This window comes from Talpa occidentalis, unplaced genomic scaffold (genome assembly GCF_014898055.3).
Source record: "Talpa occidentalis isolate TD23 unplaced genomic scaffold, MPIMG_talOcc4v2.1 talOcc4.16, whole genome shotgun sequence".
NCBI lineage: Eukaryota > Metazoa > Chordata > Mammalia > Eulipotyphla > Talpidae > Talpa > Talpa occidentalis.
The window spans coordinates 44,075,903-44,096,242 of record NW_023601653.1 but is presented as its reverse complement, the minus strand read 5'-3'; the positions used below and the strand labels follow the sequence as shown (position 1 = coordinate 44,096,242).

The 20,340-nt window shown below is 40.7% G+C and overlaps 1 protein-coding gene across 3 annotated transcripts in view; it reads right to left on the bottom strand.

Moving 5' to 3' along the window:
- The window catches only part of ADAMTS20 (ADAM metallopeptidase with thrombospondin type 1 motif 20), a 185,399-nt gene extending 166,383 nt beyond the window's left edge, over positions 1 to 19,016 (bottom strand). For 2 of the 3 annotated variants that reach the window (XM_037514122.2, XM_054696288.1), the window contains exons 1-3: positions 18,896 to 19,016; positions 18,032 to 18,393; positions 2,251 to 2,413 (exon numbers count right to left, since the gene is read on the bottom strand). In XM_037514122.2, coding sequence (XP_037370019.1) covers positions 2,251 to 2,413; positions 18,032 to 18,393; positions 18,896 to 18,986 — 616 coding nt within the window. In that variant the 5' untranslated portion in view covers positions 18,987 to 19,016. Of the gene's footprint in view, positions 1 to 2,250; positions 2,414 to 2,544; positions 2,642 to 18,031; positions 18,394 to 18,895 lie in introns of those variants that run through there. The other variant, XM_037514123.2, reaches the window with a different exon arrangement.
- Positions 19,017 to 20,340: the final 1,324 nt, after the last annotated feature.

Here is a 20,340-nt window from a genome sequence, read left to right as displayed (position 1 = left end):
CACATGGTGAAATCTGATGTGAAAACAACTTAATTCTCCAAGGCTGAAGCCACTACAAATTGCAACATGTAGAACCATAATGAATTAAATCCATCAACAGAAATATGGAAGGGAGTCACATTTCTATTTAAGGATTTTTCTGAATAAACATTTAATTTTAGGATATGTAAGATCCTGCAGAAATTTCTGAAAAACAATGTGTGAACTGGAGAGAGAAAAGGTCTTAAATAACATTTTACTGAATTACATTCATACTAAACACAACTCTCTTACTAACAAAATGATGATTAGCAGCTAATTATTTAGGCCATTAATGACTGCCTTTGTTAATGATTAAAATTATGTATGTTAAATTACTTCCATTTTTAGTATAATTAAGAATTTAGAACAATTAAGAATGGATACTTTTATATTTTAGTGAATAAATACTGTAAAAAATACATTTATGATTTTTAAAAAAAATCCCACAGCTTTTTAGTTATTTTTTATTTGTAGTGTTTATAATCAATCTTCAGGATAAAAATATTTTAAACATAGGGCTTGGCTTTTCTTGAATCATTTCTCTCCTAATAACAATGACTGTGAATGTGAAACCCTGCATATCATTATGAGAAACATTTATGCATTCAGAGTGCCTACTTGGTGGTTTTCTTCTTAAGAAGCTAAACAATTCATTAAACAAGCTTCTCCTGAATGGTAGATCAGAGCAAGCATAAGCTGCCTTCTGTAGAATTCTATTGTGAAGCTGTACCCACTTGTGTTTTCTTTGAAGCCATAAAATGAAACCCTTATGCTCATATTAAAAGCATAAGAAAAGCATCTATTATGTCAATAGATTTAAAACATAGTGAGAATACAGAGAGACACAGAGAGAACCTCTCCAAAATGGCACTCTTTTAACAGCAAAGGTTAGGAAGTGTATTCCCAAGGAAAAGCCCTCAAAAGGCCAACATATCATTATATCCCAAAACAGATGGCATGATAGCATTCAGAACTATAGTTTATGGACAGCTACAATCTCAAATAAATCCTTTCCAATCTCACTCTTTTGTCTGGATTTTGTGCTTTGATGATAACTGCAGGTGATTTTCTCCATCACATCATCATGTATCACTCTATGAAAAATGAAGTTTCACATACATATATGGACACAACCTTGGATAAAAAGGACATCTATGTCATGTACATTTCACCAGCAATGGACTTATACTTTATAGAAAGCTGTAATTTCTAGATTCTCATCTATTCTGAGGCTTTGGTAATCTGAATTTTATAGGAATACCTCTCTCGTATATTGCTGGAAGAAGTATACATTAACAAAAGTCATTGCAAAATAATGTTTAATTATCTAGTACCATATGTGTACCCTGAAGAAACTCAAATACAGAGATAGAGATGAGAATATTCATGCCAGTCTTCTGTATAAAACTGCAAACACAAAAGTTCATCAACAGGAAAACAGATACATGAACCCAATGAGGCAATGAAATACTGTAAAGCAATGAAAACGAATAAACTGCTGCTAATCGCAACAATACAGACAAACCTCAGAAACCATGCTGAGCAAAAAGAATAAGTCACAGAAAACCATATGCAATATGTTCCCTTTACTTAAAGGTTAAAAGCATGCACTTAAGTTCAGGGTTTTTTTTATTTAATTAGCTAAAATTCTGCTGAGAAAAATCATATTAATATGACTAACAGATTGATGTAAAGTTTACTGTGATTATTTGCTAAAAATCTCACATACTGAATACTTTCTTGGGATTTAAATGCCAGTCTAATTAATTTCTTTTTTTTAAGTGGGTTTTTTTTTTAAGATTTATTTTTATTTATACAAGAGCTGGCGAACAGGCCATAGTCGCAGGAGGGTGAGAGGATTCACCAGAGACAGAGTGGGAAGTGGAACAGACAGATGGACCAAAAGCACTGCTGAGGGGAGCAGCGAGCGAGAAAGCAGAGGTCTGCCTTGCCATGTGGGTTTCTCCCTGGCCGGCCAGGAATCAAATCGGCGCTGCGGACTGAGACTGCGGACAATTTCACAGCACTGTGCTCAACCGGCTGCACCACCGGGGAGGCCCTTTTTTGTTTTTTTTCAGTCTAATTAATTTCTAATGCATCCTCACATCTAGATCTAGAAGATGTGTCTAAAATAGCATACATTTCAATATTCAAGGAAAATATTTAAATTCTAATCCATAAGGCTTAAGTTTATATCGCAGTTTTATAAAGTTTTACTTCATAGTTTACCTGAAACTTCACAAGGCTTATGTAATTGTAGATAATAGTCCCTCTTTAATTCCTGTCTGTATATAAGATGTGGCTTGTTGTGATCATCCTCATGTTCACTTCCATCTGCTTTCAGTAGAGGTTCTAGGAAATATTCACCGTCGTGTGCTTTAAAGGTTCCCATCTAAAAAAAAAAAGTCATTTTTGTCACAAAAAGGAGAAAGCATTCTATGCCGCTGTTAAGATGAGCACACCAAAGCAAAACAGCCTAGAATCTTTTCATTAAAAGTTGTTAAAATGAGTATTTTGACTCACTTATCTCTCTCCATTCCCATGTATAAAGCAATGAAGACTGGAGAGTATTCCAGTCGGCAACGTTGAGATGATAGGCATTCCAAGTATAATGAATGGCATCAAAATGGGAAAATTCTAGAACATTCTAGAAATAAGAAAGCTTCACTAGCTTGGACTATGTATTGACAGTAGATAACAGTCCAAGACAAGACTCAGGCTGGAGTCTGATAAAAGATCTCAGTTGCTAGCAATTTAGAGTTCATGTGTAAGCAACGGGGAGTCATGGAAGTTTTCTTCTGAGTTCTGGAATCTAATATCCAACTTGCTATTTGACATCTGACTTACATAACTAGAGCATTCTCAATTTTAACATGCCCAAAGCTAAACTCTAGATTTCTGGACCAAACCCGCTGTTTCTTTAATGCTCCATATTCCAGTAAATGACCATGGTACTAGCATTTCTGAGGTGGAGTACACTTCTTATATTTACTCCACATGCAAATTCTGATGACTCAGTGTTGATGGTGCAGTGAAAATCCAACCATTTCTCCCAAACTCAAGGACCACATCCATGATACAATCTGACATTCTCTTTCCTGAATGGAATCACTAGCCCTCTATAGGCTACACAGAGGAATCTCCGTAACTTTTCTGATGTCTGGAACATGTCACTCTTCAAAACAAAAACAAAAGTAAACTAACAACTTTTTAAGCCACTCAGTAAAATTCAAACCCCTTCTAATGGTCTATGATGCTCTGTGTTATCTGCCTACACCTTCACTCAACCCCATCTCCAAGCAGAGAAAACCAATAGTGGTGACTTCCCCTTTCCTCCCTCCACCTTGACACACTTTAAGGTTCTATTTTCAGTCTTTGCTGTTCTTCAAACATGGCAAACTAACATCTTTGGACATAAGCCTTCAGCTTCAAGTACTTCTTCCTGATCTCCCTCCATCACTTTTTTCATATTTCTGTTCGACATTCACCACTCTACATAAAAAGTGGTACCCAGGCTTCAATCTCTTTCCCCTTTATCAAGTTTCTTTTTTCTTCAGGGGAGCATGACCTGATGCATTTTAGTGGACAGTATCAGACAAGTAACAAACAGAAATAAAAATATAAACTCTATGATAGCAAAACTTTGCCTCTAGTCCTCTCTTCAAGCTCCATGCCTATCATATGCCATATATTGGATAAATCTGTAGCAAATGAATGACTATTATAAGGTATGAAATTTAATCTAGTGACACTGTATTTTGGATGGTAGCAAAAAGTACCAGCAGTTATGATATGATGGTATGCCAGTTGGAACACAAAGGTGACATCTTCAGTAGCAAGGAAAACAAAGTAGAAAATAAATAACTGGGATTCTATCATGCTAAAAAGCTTCCACAGTGAAATAGGCATGACAAAAACAAAGAGACACCCTACTGAACTGGAGAAAATATCTGTACACCATACATCTGATAAGAGAGTGATATCAAAGATCTACAAAGTGTTTATACAACTCAACAAAAAGGAAACAATTCAATCAAAAAATGGGCAAAAGAGTAAATAGGCACTTCTACAAAGATACGAAAACAGCTAAAAGGCATATGAAAAAAGTATTGTCTCTATTATCAGGGAAATGCAACTAAAAACTATAATAAGATAGCACCTCACACCTGTAAGAATGGCCCATATCAAAACAAACAAACAAACAAAACCATAAACAACAAGTGCTGGAGAAGATGTGGAGAAAATGGAATGCTATTTATTGTAAGTAGGACTGCAGGCTGGTCCAATCCTTATGGAAAGAGATGTGGCAATTCCTCAAAAAAGACTAAAAACGGATTTACCAAATGACCCAGCAATTCCACTCCTAGATATCTAGCCAAAGAGCACAAAACACTAATTCAAAACCTGCATTCCTATGTTTATAGCAGCAATATTTACAATAGCTAATATATGGAAACAACCTAAATACCCCAGAACAGATGAGTGGATCGAGAAGATGTGGTCTACATACACAGTGGGATACTACTCTGCAATCAAAAAGGATAAACTCATGGAATCTGGGACAACATTGCTGGAGCTGGGAGGGATTATTCTAAGTGAAGTGAGCCAGAAGGAGAAAGAAAACTACCCATGGTTTCACTTTAATGTGGCATCTAGAAAAAACAAACAAACAATCAGACAAAGACAAACTGTAAGTCTGACCCTTGAAAGCAGATCATAGATCTGAGACCCTGAGAGATGGAAGGGTGAGGAGAGAGAGAAAGTAGAGAAGAGGGAGAGAGGAGAGTGTAGTGAAGTATGGTAGAGGACTGTGGGCACTTGGGTGGTAGGAAAACTATGGTGCCCACACCTGAGGGGACAATACTATATTACAAAACAATAAACAAGGATTTAAACAATAAAACTTGAAAAAAAATTCTGAAAATTTAACTAACTTGTCCAAGTAATACACCAAGATGTGAACCCAGATTCATGCCTTAGCCCACTACACTATACCAATAAGTATGTGCCTATTTCAGTAAAGGCTGAAAAATAGTTGACAAGCATTTAATGAACACACATACTGTCAAACAATTTCAGGGGCCAGAGATATAGAGGTGAACATGAAAAGATCCCGGCCTTCAATTAATTTGGACTTACTGGGGAAAAGACAGATAAAAATATGATATGCCAGGTAGTGAAAAATGCAATAAAGAAAATAAAGTATGGCAAGGAGATAAACAGAGGGAGAAGGTAAGCTGAGGCTGGGATAGTCAGGATGTGGAAATTCTGGAAGAATACTCCAAACAGAAGCAACGAGAAGGGGAAGCTTAGCAGGTTCAAGTGGCAGAGAGAACAGTAAGGCTGAAACTGTGCCAACAGGAGACAAGCAGAGAGAACATGAAGCTAGACAGAGAGGAGCCAGCTGCACTCTTTACACTGGAAGTTAGAAAGCACTCATCACATCTCAGAAGACACAAAATACACACTTGCCTAACAGTTAAAACCTCACAAATTTCCCTCTTAGAAAAAGCCTATTTCTGTGAAGAACCAATTCAGAAATGAATTACTGAATTACAGACCCTATGATAAGCACAGTTTTAGAGAATGGGACTTCCTTTCCATTTCTTAACTGCAAATATATTAAACTTATGCAGAGATAACAACTTTTAAATTGTTTTAAATTTCATTATAAAAAACATATTTCAATCACAACAAAACAAAACAAAAATAAACAGGCAACTATAAATCAGAGACATTCTGCCTGGGGAGGGGGAGGGAGAAGCAGCAAAATGAGGGCGGGAAGAGCACAAGGGACTATGGTGACGGAGCACTGGTGAATTGGTGGTGGAAATCCTATGGGGACTACACCTGAGAAAAGAAAGCAAACACTGTACAAAAATGAACAATGATGTAATATATATATATACACACATAAATAAATAATTAAAAAACATTTCATATCACTATTTGAATCACTTAAAGTCATTTAAATACTAGTGGCAACTATAGTTATAGAGTTCTCCTAGCATTCACAATTCTTACTAGTTCAATGTTTCCTTAAAAGTAACAAATCCTTTAATATTTTCACAGTACTGAAACCTAACACTGCCTGAAGCATAATAGGCACTCAAGACCTATCTGTAGAAATGAATATTCTTGTAACAGGGTGATAAAGTACCTAATTTTTCTCCATATACCCTTTGGCATCTTTAAATTTTCTCTGTTCTTAAATTATGGGAGTTTGGGAGATGTCTGAGATGTATTTACATGATCTTTTTTGGTTTTTTTCAATGCTGAAAAATAAAATGTTTAGGCATTCTTGTTAGGCAATGTGCTAATATGTTAGGATTACACATTTTAAAGGTTTAAAATGAAAACTCTAGATGTTGAAATTATAATCTAAAAAATAAAAGCTTTATATATATTAAGCTGAATATATATATATATATATATATATATATATATATATATATTCAGAATTTATCTGTTGCTTGGATAGTTTTCTAGTGTCCTATAGTCTAACATATTTCATTTTACCAGTGTCTACATAACTATAAATTACTTATTTTCAATGTACACCTAAGTTCTAACTTTCCTTCCTTTCCAGAAAAATCAGTACAGATGAAATTAACAAAGACACTGGTTTCAAAACCTAAATAAACAGACCTCTGAAAAATCACTCTTTTTAAAAAATCTTGCTGAAGAAGGGAAATTTGATAGTATCTTGGTAAAAGACACAAGTAGGGTCTCCCCAGTGGCGGCGCAGCGGTTGAGCGCTGGGCTGCAAAGCTGCCCATAGCCTCTGCAGCCCCGGTTCGATACCGGCAAGGGTCCCACATGGCACACAGACCTCTCCTGCCTGGCTCACTGTTCCCCTCAGCAGTGTATTTCGTCAGTCTGCCTGTTCTGCTCCCCGCTCTGTCGCTGGTGAATTCTCTCACCCTCCCGTGCTTCTGACTGTACCCAGTGCTTGTATAAATAAAAAATAAATAAATAAATCTTAAAAAAAAATACACAAGTAAACATGAGTCAGCCTGTTACTCATTTAAATGCACCTACAAAGCTACAATGAATAATGTCACATTTTCCCAAGAACACTGAAAGCATGAATACCTGGAAATTGTTTATATTCCTTCAGAGCAAAATCTGAATAGAAGATACTTCTAATCATAATGTCCCAATAAAACTGCACAGGATACAAGCTGTGCCTCCATGGGAGAAGCGAATGCAGTTCTATCTAGAATCCATCAGCAGCTCTTTTTAAGCTGTACTTAGGGTACTCAAGCCTGCTGAGAATATTGCCTTTATAATATAATGGCCCAATTTTCTTACCAAAAAAAAACCTTTATAGTATAAAGAAAAAAATGGCAAATAATTTGCCCCTAAAGTGATTACCTTATATTTATCAATGAAGGACTTGAAAGTATTTTATTTCCACCAAATTTTCTATAATCAATACTACTGCAGAGAAATTTCTGTGAAAATAATAAAATTATTAGAGCTTTGCCTAAAGGCTCCAAAGGAGGCACTTGATTCTTTTTTTAACTTGGAGAGGAAGCTGGTAAGGAACTGGAGGACTTAACAGGTGGTACATAGAATTATATTTAGATCATGCCATATTTTTAAGCAACCCAATCTGCAGATGGGCATGGCAATTAGATTCACAAGAAATGCCAATCAAATTTCAAACACTCTCTTTTGATGACTTAAAAGCAGCAAAACTAGTCTTCACTTGAGCATGAGTTTCCCAATTACTTGGAGCAACAATCTTCTATCTGCCAAGCTGTTCTAAAAGGCAGTAAGTATTTATACAACTGGTTCCAATTTACTCTCACTGGTCAAAATTTGTATATGTTTGGAATATTTTTATACAATTGTTTTTCCAAAGTGTTCTTATTTCAATATTGTGGCATTCATCCATACAGCTTTTTCCAAATACATGGCAAACACATCTACTATAGCCACAACCAGCAATGCACTCTCAGGTTTCACTTAAGCTGAAAAACAGCAAGAACAAAATATAAACCACTAGGACTCTTTTTCCAAATCATTGTTAGCACATCAGCATTAGCAACCAGAGAACAACATTCAAAAACAAGGGATCCCTGAACAAGGTACGATACTGAGAAAATATTTTTGTTACAGCCATCCTTTTACCCTAAGCAGAGTATAATTATGCAATATTGCCTAAATACCAATTCAGATTCATTTTTTATTTTGAGATACTCCATTCAAAAATGTTTCTCTTGGGCCTCCCTTGTGATACAAGGGTTAAAGTCTCAGCACTATCAAGCTATCACCAGCCATTGCAGCATGAGTTCAATCCCCAGCCAGGGAGCTGACCCACATGGCATAGCAGACCCCTCCTGTCTCACCCGCTCCTCCCCTCAGCAGTGGATTTCAGTAGATTTGCCTATTCTGCTCTTCACTCTGTCTCTGGTGAACCCTCTCACCCCCCACACCTCTGGCCTGCACCCCAGTTCTTGCATGCATAAATAAATAAATCTTAAAAAAAAAAGTTTCTCTCCCTTACAGATCCTCATTATTATATTATTGATGATGAATGAATCAGTGAAAGATAGGAAAACATAACCAGTTCCAAAAGCATAAAGTAAAAAATCCAATGTATGGTTTTAGAAAACAGGTCTCTCTCCTCTCCCTCAACAGCATTTTATATTTCCCATTTCAGAGAACGATTCTAGATCTCCAGTGCTGATCCTTACCTAACCAGAGACTGATCTTTTACCCAGACCTGGCCCATCAGGATCAGGAAAATAGATTCTGGACTCATCTACCCACAATTTATGTATGTGGGAATGACTCAGGTTCAAATAGTGTCCCAGCAACATCAATTACAAGGAATAAATTAACACTTCTTTCTTAGTCACCAAGGTGTTTTTTCTTAAAATCATATAAACTTGCTAAAAATAGAGAGAACTATGAAAGAAATGGCCAGCATTTGGTAGGCTTTGGACAGTGGTACTTAGAATGACCTCTCCCAATCTCTTACTAGAATATATATGAAGACATAAAACCTAAAGTCATTAAACAATTAGAAGTCTAAAACAGAAATTAATAAGAATTTTTTTATATATATGACACCAATGGTACTTAAAAACAGACAAATGTATATATACATTAAAAATAGCTAAAGAACACATGACATACATCTGCCAGACCATCTGTCATACTGATATATTTTTCTACTGTATCTTTTAATATAGTTACAATAATTGGCATATGGTACAATTCAATTATTTAGGTAAATAATGATTTTGCATGTTATTATATCTTCCTATGAGTTCTGTATCTAAAGATTATAATATTGTAGTTTTGTTATTTTTTTTAGTGCAGCTAGAATTTTATTTTGTTTTTCCTTATAATAGATTCTTGGCATTCCCAGATATAACATAAATGGCAACTGTCACAACAAACAAACTTGAAGTTATGATCAAAATTTGATCTGCCATCAAAAGCTTTTGAGGGATTACATGGTCAAAGAAACCAAGAGCCTGCACTGAAGAAGCCTTGACTGTGTTGGTTGTAAGATAACCTGTAGATCCTCAGAATTACCCCAGCATTCCTGACAGAATTCTCCACAAGATCTATTTTGGGGCTTGGAGAAGGATGGGAAGAATTAGACTGCTCAACTTTCCAGAAAGATGAATAAAACTAACCTGCCAGCATAGCAGGTCCCCACAATTCTGGAAGTCCAAAATTGCCCCTCAGCAGTGTATTTCAGTGACTACTAGATATCACTCCTTCCCTTCATAGGAAGCTAAGCTTATGGTTACAGACATCCTCTTTGTGTTTACTGAGTTGAGGGAAAAGCAGATAATGACTTTTTAATTCATAAGTTGCCAAACCACAAAGAGCCATATCTGGGCTTTATGAAGAAGACAGCATTATCTAGAGATCCTGGACTGAGTCAAAGATAGCACCCCCACAGGGTTCTCTCCTTGTAAGCAAGATGAATATACTTGAAGTGCAGGAAGAAGAAAGCAAAGTGATAAATGGTGACAGAAGTGCCACCTGTGGTAGATCTGCTGGAGCTCACCTGTGTCTGTGCTCCTCTTTTCTCCCTATACTAGTCACTGTCCACTTTCTAGCCCTCTGTGTCTCATTAAAACCAGGCAACCAGTTCTCATAAGTGGTATTTGTCACTTTAAAGCAGAGGTAGTCGGGCCTCCCTGGTGGCGGCGCAGCAGTTGAGCACTGGGTTGCGAAGCTGCCCGCAGCCTCTGCAGCACAGGTTTGATCCCCCACTGCTCCCCAGCCACAGGAGGAGGGTCCCACGTAGCACGCAGACCTCTCCTGCTCTCCTGCCGCCTGCTGCTCCCCTCAGCAGTGTACTTCGGTCTTTCTGCCTGCTCTGCTCCCTGCTCTGGCTCTGGTGAATTCTCTCACCCTCCCGCGCTTCTGACTGTACCCAGTGCGTGTATAAATAAATAAATAAACAAACAAACAAACAAACAAACAAACCTTTTAAAAATAAATAAATAAAGCAGAGGTAGTCAAGTCAAGTCAGCATGCCTTCTCCATGCTATTACTGTGGCAACAAAGTATTTATGTAGCTCATGAATATTTTTAATTAGCAAATTTAATACTGTTCCACCAGTAAGGATGTTATTGTACCAGGCACTATCTAATAGTGGCTGAACCTAATAAATGACTGATGAGTACTTGTTTAAAAAAAACAAATAGGGTCTCCCAGGTGGCACAAGGGGTTAAGTGTCAGCACTATGAAGCTATCCACAGCCACTGCAGCACAAGTTCGATCCCTGGGCAGGGAGGTGACCCACATGGCACAGCAGACCTCTCCTGTCTCGCCCACAGCTCCCCTCAGCGGTGGATTTCAGTCAATCTGCCTGTTCTGTTTCCCACCTGTCTCTGGTGAATTCTCTCACTATTGCCCCCCAACACCTTTGGCCTGTACCACAGCTCTTGTATGCATAAATAAATCTTTAAAAAAATAAACTTTTCTTCTTTCAAATATTAATATGAATCAGCATTTAATTAAATGTTTTATGGAAAATGATGGTTATATGCAAAACATGAATAAAGTCACACCATATATAAATTTATATGAATGAAGTAATAAGAATACAATTAGTTACCACCTGAAAAACTTTTTAAATATATCAAAACATTCAATATGTCCAAATACTTCAAGTAAAATTGCCAAAACAGCCCTGCTTTGAATGAACTAAGTTAAAAAAAAGTTAACCTCTTAATAACTAGCCACATATTAAAACATAATTAAAGTTAGTCACTTTAACTCATTCAGTCATACATGTATTGAGCATTTCTATATGCTGTACTAGGTGCTAAAACAAGCATGACTAGCATCCCTACACTTAAAATGATATAAAAATGTGGACCAAAAAATTCAATTCAGTATGATGCATAAAAACTCCAGTAGTGGAACAAGGAAGACTTAGTGAGCAATAACATAGGGGAATAGATAGGAAGGCTCAAAAATGGATCTGGCAGGATAAGTAATAGTTTGAGAAAGACAAACAAAAAATCAAACAATAATTAAAATTAAAATTAACCTATGATAGAATCAAATGTTTCTAGGATAACTCTCTTTTTACCTCTTGGTCTGTTGTTCCCTTTCATGGTTAATGGCCATAAGACCAGTCACTCACGTCAGTCTTAAGAAACGTTTTGGTGTAACAGGTCTCCTCCAAATTCACTCCACTTCAACACTGTTGCCACCTGGTAATTCTTTGTCTTTTTTTTGTTTGTTTTTTTGTTTTTGTGGGACCCTCGCCGGTGGCTGGGGATCGAACTGGAGCTGTCTTTGTTGTAGGAAGTTGTGCGTTGTGGCATGTACTGCAGCACCCCTGGCCTTATCCACTACTGGATAAGGCATACTGGAGGATGCTAGTATGCATCCTCCTCCCCCAAGTTGTGACAAGCAAAAATCTTTCTAGATGCTACCAAATGTTCCTGAGGATGGGGGAGCAGGCAAAACCACCCACAATGAGAACTGCTGGTCTACACAGTGCACCATCCATAGGCACCTACTCTTCATCACCACTACTTCAAATGGCTCTTTTCCTTACCCACAGCAGAACAATGACAGGATTCTTCCCCATAACCCACTGCCTCTTCTCTATGCTGTACAGGGGGTCGTGATCAGAGAGACCCCTCTAACATTTCAAACTAACCCACCACCTATAGTTCAAACTCTCACTCCTTCTCAATCATTCCAGGTCCTTAACAATCGGTTTCAACATTACCTTTCACCCTCACCACCCAACCTACCTGCACAGACCCACAAGCAGTCTTTGAATCTTTTATCAACATATGTCCACTCATCTCCACCCTAAAGTCCACTTAAGAAGTCTTCTCAACATGGAATTCTTAAGACTCTTAATTACTCTGTCTTTAATCACTTCTACAAAAATCACACAGTCCTTGTATTTATTTATATATATAAATATGTGTATACACACACACACACACACACACACACAAAACACATCATTGATCATTGTTCATTTTGTACAATGTATAATTTCTCCTCTCAGGTCTTGTCCCTGTAAAATTCCCACCATCAAGTCACCCATGAACCGTCACCATAGTCCCTTGTGCTCTTCCCTCCCCCGTTTTGATCTCTCTGCCTCCCCCTCCCTTGCAGAATGTATCTGATTTATAGTTGCTGGTTAATTTTTTGTTTATTATTATTAGGGTTAGGTTATTATTTTTTTCCCGATCCCTTATTTTGTTCCCCTATATTCTTCATGTAAGTGAAACCATCTGATATTTTTCTTTTTCCTGCTGACTTACTTCACTGAGCATCATCCCTTCCAGCTCCATCCATGTTGCTGAGTAGTATCCCATTGTGTATACAGACCACATCTTGATCCAGTCATCTGTTTTGGGGTATTTGGGCTGTCCTAAAACCCTTTTTGTATTCTTAACAGCACTTAAGAGTCTGAATCTTTATTAAGCATTTATGCACCTGGGGTCACTATAAGGTAGCCCTGAGAAAGCTGAGCATATCTGGCCAAGGGCCTCAGGTTGCACTCTGAAATCCCTCACAGGGTTTCTGCCCAGCTGTATCTCCCAAGTCCTACTCCCAGTCAGTACCTGAACACAATGGGACACAAAGGGTAGACTCAATCTTCTGGCCAAATTTAGCTTACGGAACCTTGTTTCAACAGACCAGCAGATCCTACACAACTGCCTTTTCCCCTCTCTTTATTTGTTTCAGATTTTATTTTCCCTGCTCATTGGTTCTCTAATGCAGGACTTTCCTTCCATAAAATCCCTCACCTTAAAGTCATTCTGGCATCTGACCCCCTAGGGACCTAGATGAACACACACTAAAATACCGAGAGCAGAGACACAGGAAACTCTCCCTAATGTCATCAGAGTACTACAGTGAGTGTGTGAGTAACTAAAAGAGACTTATGAATTTTTCCAACAAAATATATGAATACGAAACTGGCATGTGCGATGATCGGGGGCTACATTAGTTTTGGGCACACTGGAAGCTTAGAAAATAAAACTAAAATTTTCCCAGAATAGACAAAAACCAGTAAAGACACTACTGACAGTTTCCATACAGTTATTTCCTGTCTGAACAAGAAGTTAGTACAGCAACTCAAAAATCAGTCATCAGAGAGCATTAGTGCCTGACATGCTGCAGAATGGTTCACGTGAGAAACTTCAAAAAAGTACACACAGCCACTACAAGCTACTCCATGAGAATACTGAATAAGCCAGATGCAATGTCTGATTTTATGACATCTGGAAACTGTTTCTTTCAACCAAAAAGACTGCATTGCTTCAAACCCCATCAAGAAATACTGAGGCTGTCTAGGCGGTCGGGTAGCTCCCTGAGGACCTTTGGAAGAGGGAATGCACCAGGTAACATGAGAAAAGGGCCAGGAGAGGCACTGGAGTTACTGGGAATGGCCTCTGTGCAAAGCGCCATCCTGACAATAGACACCAAGTATGTTCCAGCTTAAATACTGATCCAGACTTTGGCAAGAGTGTTTAACATATAAGATAAGAGGAAAGAAGGTTAGAGTTAAGGCCTGTAAAAATAAGTTTACAGTCAGGGCCTGATAACCACATATTCTATGCTAGTTTATCAATGGATTAAAAACAAAGTTTGATTAACCATTATATTACTTCTAGATAATTTTATTATTCCACTCCATTATCATATCTACTATAATATTCTGGAAATGCATAAATAAATCGATTCAGAAACACTGGGGTTATATGATAAATAATTACACTAGTGAGAAAGAAAACTTACAGAAAAGGAACTATTAGAAAAACAAAAGTTACACTCATTTTGGAGGAAAATTCCTGGCAGAGTCTTAACCCCTTATGACTCTTGAGCACAAAGCAGTTAAACTAAACAAGACTACTCATGGTTCAGTGATTTAGTGAATGAGAAACACATCTTAAATACCAAGACTTCTAAAAGTGGGGTGAAAATCACCCACCCAGATAAAAAACATTAAAAAATCAAAAAACATTAAAAACATTAAAAAATCACCCACCCAAATTAAAACATTAGTTCAAATGCTTGGGGTTAATGCAATATTAGCAGTTAAATGGAGTCAAATATGTTGGGGTGTCAAATTTTTTAAAGCTTTCTGTACAGGAACAATATTTTGAAAATGCATTCAGTCCTTCCTCTAAAAGTTACATTCCTCAATAGCCACCAGAGAAAGGAAGGGTAGAAACTACCTCAAGTAGAAATATGGAAGGGGAATGGGCCAACTAACTGAGATGTGTAGGGGGAACTCAGTAGATTCCAGGGAGACTAGAGTGATGGATGCAAAGGAAACAGATATCAATCAAAAGATGCCCATGTGCTACATCTTCCCTAGGGGTTAAAATCCTAGACACAAAAGTTGTGACAGGCCAAGAGAAGAGCGTCCCCAATTTAGCTATGTGGGATTAAGGGAAGGCACTCGGAGAGAGAGATACCCGCACACTGAAATCAGAGGTATGGAAGGGTTTGGCAAAGGCAGGAACTAAGTCACCCTCGACTTTCAAACGCCATGCCAAGGTTTCAAGCACTCAGAACTAAGTCTAGCATTACAAAACCATCTAATATGGGCAGGGAGCTGCAGCAGAGGCAAAGTGTCCCCTGTGTCTAAGGGCCACACCACATACCAGCCAAATGAAAAATCAAGTAGGTACTGTAGCCAAAACTCAAAAGGGCTATGCAGCACCACCGAGAGCCTAGGAAGCAAGACCATGGAGCCCAAATTGAGCAATGAGAAGAAAGATCACAGATTCTCAAGGCCAGACTCAACTGCTGCTACCACAAGATATAAATAGACTAGAGGAGGGAAGTATGGTTTTCCACCTTCCTCCCAAACATGACAAAGACCTCAGAACACAGGGTCTTTATGGCTTTGTCGTCAGCTTTCCATGGCGAATCATACCTGAATCCAGTAATGTATGAGAAAATACAAGCTAGCGGGAAAAAATGAGGAAATCCTATGCTCATTTTATTGTATTAAAGAAAAGCATTTGACTAAGTATAATATCCAGTCATGATTAAGAGTAAAACCAAAACACAGCAAAAAAGTAACTAGAAAAAGAAAAGGATTTCTTTTAATAATCTGGTTCTAAAAATCCTTTAACAAACCTCAAGCTTAGAGAGCATCACAGGCTTGCCCACAGTCACAATGGCAAGTCAGGGAGCAAGCAAGAGGAAGATGAGAAGGTGAGCACTACTGCCTTCTGGGCCTCACATCAAGGCTGATGTGCAAACCTTGCCCGACTAGTCCAACTAAAGACTGAAAATGAATATGAGACTAAAGAGAGGAAGTCCATGACAGAGAAAGGATAGAAATAAAATACACAATCAACCACACCCACACACACACCCACACACACCCAGTCTATTTTAGTGTTAATATAAAAACAAGAAAAGTCAAAGAAACATCACCAATTTCGTTAGCAATTTAGACTTATATTGGTCATGATCACACCACTAAGAAAAGAATTTAAGATCCTGTTATCTCTAGTCATTTGCAGTTATTATGGAAGTTTAGGATCTTTATCACTGTAGTCTTACAAATGTAATATAATATAAAACTAAGTTGCATAGATATGAAAACAAGTTTTTAAGAGTTAAGCTGACAATATCAATAAGCATCTCAAAGACAAAGTATGTACATAAATCAGAATAATGCCTAAAAACTTAGGCAACTGTATCCAAACTGATGTTGACAAGCAAAAAAGGTCGAACTCTACTGAGATCTAAAGACATTTTCAACTTCTTTCTGATTTCAAAGAGGTAATATTGAATAATGATTTTTGAACTATGTTAACATTAGGAGTAAACATGAGCACTCCTAATAATGCTTCCTAATAATGCTTCCCATCTGGAATGTTTCCATGCCATAAAATACTAAATCAAGCAAACATATCAACCATGACAAATGTGTGGTAATAAATCTAGAATTTTCCATACAAACTAAACATTATTTTGAAAGTTTCTAGAAAATAATATTTTTCTTTCCTTTGATGTATAGTGGCTGTGTAAATAGTGTGTTTCAGCCATTCTGATGTTGTAAGCATTTTTCATAGCAGAAATTGTTTAAAGCATTTCATGAAAATGTAGTTCAAGATAATAACAAGAAAAAGAGCAGAGACTTAACAAATGTACTTAGTGATAACCAATACTCAGAGCCCAAAAGACAGGTTAATCAATCTCAGAGGAAGTATTATATTTAATCTGAAGAGAATGGCTATTGAAGTTTTAATTAGTAAAAAAAAATGATTTATTTAAAATATATGTATTTTTAGCCCAACAAAAGTGAGAACACTTGGGAAGAATGGTGTTTCCTCTTGAACATGCATTTATCTGAGGAGTTAATAATGAACTGAGTTTGTTTGTTTTAAAACAGGTGTTCTTACCCTCAGGTTTCATAAACTTGGATGGGAAAAGTTACATTTTTATTTTCACTAACATCTGTATTTTCACTAACTTCTAACTGATATTTAACATTTTCTTCAATTATGACTGAAGGTAAAACCAAACTTCATGACCAATACAATTATCCATTTATATCACATTAGGGTTGATGTAACCATCTCAATTGTTTATACTCATCACCACTACAAAAGTATAGTAGTAAATACACCTCTTTTGCCAATAGATCTTATTTAATGCATTAGTGAAATATAAGACATCACAATGGCTATGTAATCTTTTCATTATTGTCAGCATTAAAGTCCATTGAGTAACCTGTATGCCATTTTATGCATTTTAACTGATGCTAAGATTCCTGGGTTCCCCCACTCTTGTGAAGGGAGAAAAATGGTTTAGAACTGGTTTTGGAGAGAAAAATAAATGAAACCCAGCTCAATATCTTATTTCATTTCCTTTCTCCACAGTAAGGCTTTACAACGTCTTCACCTTTTTTACTTGTCACTCTAACGACCACTTCTTATTTGCCGCCCCTGTCTTTGAAGACAGACTCTACTTTTTAAATGCCACGCGTTTCAAACTGGCAGATTCACGCTCTCCCCTACTCTGCACTCCACAAATTAATGACCATCCTCATACTACCAGCAAATTCAACGTTTCCCCTGTCAAACCTTTTCATTTCAAGGTTATTCATTCCTTCTTCCTTATGTCATTCTAAATTCAAGGGACAAGCATAAGGAAAATGAGTGGATTTAAGGGATGCTGCCTCAATGGGTGATCAGGAATGGGTGTATCTGAGTGAAAGGACACTCATAGTTAAGATCCCAGAGGCTACTTCCTGACTCACTAGCCCAGCATCTGACCCTTATAAGCAAGTCTGCAAAGAAGGATCCATTTTACCCAGCAGGGAGAGACACACTGATCCCCCAAGCCCCTCTGCCAGTCGCAGGAAGAAGTGATCTCTGGCTTATGCTCACCTAGGTGTTCATCCCTCTGACAGCCCACTCTGATCTCAGGTTACCAACCACCGTGTCAAAACCTTGAATGGATCCCAAGAAAATGCCAAGGGCCTCGGAATGGGTCCCCCTCGAGAGGGGGGCTTACCAGGCCTCCGCAGAGGCTGAAGACGGCTGTGTGCTCCTCCCGTGCATTGACCTGGCCGCGGTAGAAGCAGTGGCGCAGATCTGGGGGTGTCCTGCCCAGCTCCTCCGCCCCGCCTGCAGGGGTTCCCAAGTGCACCTCGGTGTAGCCAGCGGCCAGGAAGGCCGCGTCGGCGCTCAGGTTTAGCTGGAAGAGCTGCCCGTAGGCGCTGATTCGGTAGTGGGTCCGGAACGGCGTGGGTTCCAGGGCCTCGGAGCTGCGCTTCCTCCTGCTGAAGTGGCGGCTCTGGGGGAACACTTCTCCGAACTCGTTGACCCGCGCGGGAGTCACCACCTCGTAGGAGGGCAGAGTCTTCACCAGGGCTTCTGCAATCACAGCGAGACGGTCACTGAGCCCCCCGCGCTGGCCACTCCCAACCCCTATTTCCACAAGCTAAGGTCCACGTTCCCGGGGTCGCACAGCCCCCGCGCGCGACAAAACGGCACGCTCGCTAGCGCGCGCACACACACGTACGCTCGGCTTCTGCCCGCTTTCCCACACCCCGATTCGATCGCCGCTTCCTTCCGAGCCAGGACCCCGGCGCCCCCAGCCCCGAGCAGCTCCCAACAGCCCCCGTTCCTCTGCGAGTCCCCGCCGCCGCCCACCGGTGCCCTCCCGGCGCCCCCGCCGCGTGGTCCCGCAGAGACGCGCCCCCGGCGCGCGATTCCTCGAAAACTCGCGCCTTCGCCACCTCTCGGGATGCTCCGGCTCACCGAGCGCGGCGTCCCGGAGCTCCTGAGGGGCCAGAGTCTCCCCACCGCGCGCGCTCACCCGCCTCCATCCTCCGGGCCCCCCGCCCGCGGCCGAAGGCGCCCGCGGCTCCCTCACCTTGCCGGGGGTGGAAGTGAACTTCGCAAGACCTGGCGACGAAGAGCGAGAGCGGGCAGAGCAGCCCCGTCAGCCACCTGGCCACCCGCATGGCTCCCCCCGGGGATCCCAGCCCGGGAGGCCGACCCCAGCCGCGCGCCGCTCCGCCGGCTCCCGCCGCGCGCCGCCGCCTCTCCTCCTCCTCCTCCTCGCCGCCCGCTCCGCGCCGGCCGCCGCGGCGCCTCAGCAGCCCCGGAGCAGCCGCCCGGCCCCCGGCCGGTCCGTCTCGCCACGCCGCCTGCCTCTGCTCCCAGAGCCGCTGCTTCATGGCACTGCAGCCCCACCGGCCCCGGCGCCGTCTCGGCAGCCTCGCTCGTCCGCTGCGCCCGCGCCGCCCTCAGAAGCCCCCGCGCGCGGTCAGGCTCAGCGCGAGGCAGCGGCCCGACCTCGCTGGAGCGCAGCCAATATAGCCGCCCCCAGCCGGCGAGCGCGGCGAAGCCCGCCCCTGGCCCGGCGCCGCCAATCAGCGCGAGGCGCGGCCGCTCCACGCCCGCGCGCGCCCGCCCCCGCCCCGCCCCGGCCCGCACCCCGCCCCCGGCCCGCGCCCCCCGCCCCCCGCCCCGGCCCTCGCGGGGCGCGCTCCCCGGCGCCCCCGCCCCCGCGCCGCGCGCTGAGGTGCGAGTCCCGCGCGGCCCGACGCCGTCCCAAGCCTGCCCGAGCCGGCGTTCCCACGGGCCTATGGGCAGATCTCCAGTAAGTGATGGGTACGTGACGATTGGAGTTTTCACACCGAAACGGCAAGCATCCACTGGGAAGGGTCTTGTTTGGATTCCCCGGTCATTTTTGGTGTCCTCAGACCAGAGAACGTGAGCTCCATGAATTCTAGTCGGAAGAAGATGCCACCTGTGACTTGGAGTGGTGAGGCCCCGTTTGAACCTCTGTGGGCACCAGGTTAACTGGATACGAGTGTTTCTTGTCGACGAGGGAAGCTGAAATGTCTATCAGCTAGTACTGATACTTCTGATGAGAAGTTCTAGCAATTGTCTCAAAATTGCAGAAGGAAAAGTATCTGTGTCTCGAAAGTTCTGGCGTCTTATTGCGATGTCAATGTTTGGTTTGATATTTATTTTTGTACTTAATTCTGTATAAAAGGTCCCCCCTAATAGTATGAACATCAAGCGCCACGGAACTTGGAGCTTCCGCTGCCTGTGGGTGATTATTTTGGGGTCTGTCTGTGGTGGTTATAGAGTATTCGTGGGTCCTTCCTTCACAGAATCCACAGCTATCAGCTGATATCCACAGCTATCAGCCTCAGTTATTATATAATCCTCAATTATATAATTGTATAGTGTCACTTTTTATTTGTTCAGATGGGCCTCAGTGGCAGCAGAAGCAATCATTTCAGAACTACTTTCTCTTTTTCCAAATTCACCTGTTGGATTTGCAGCTTCCATGATGGTGTCTCT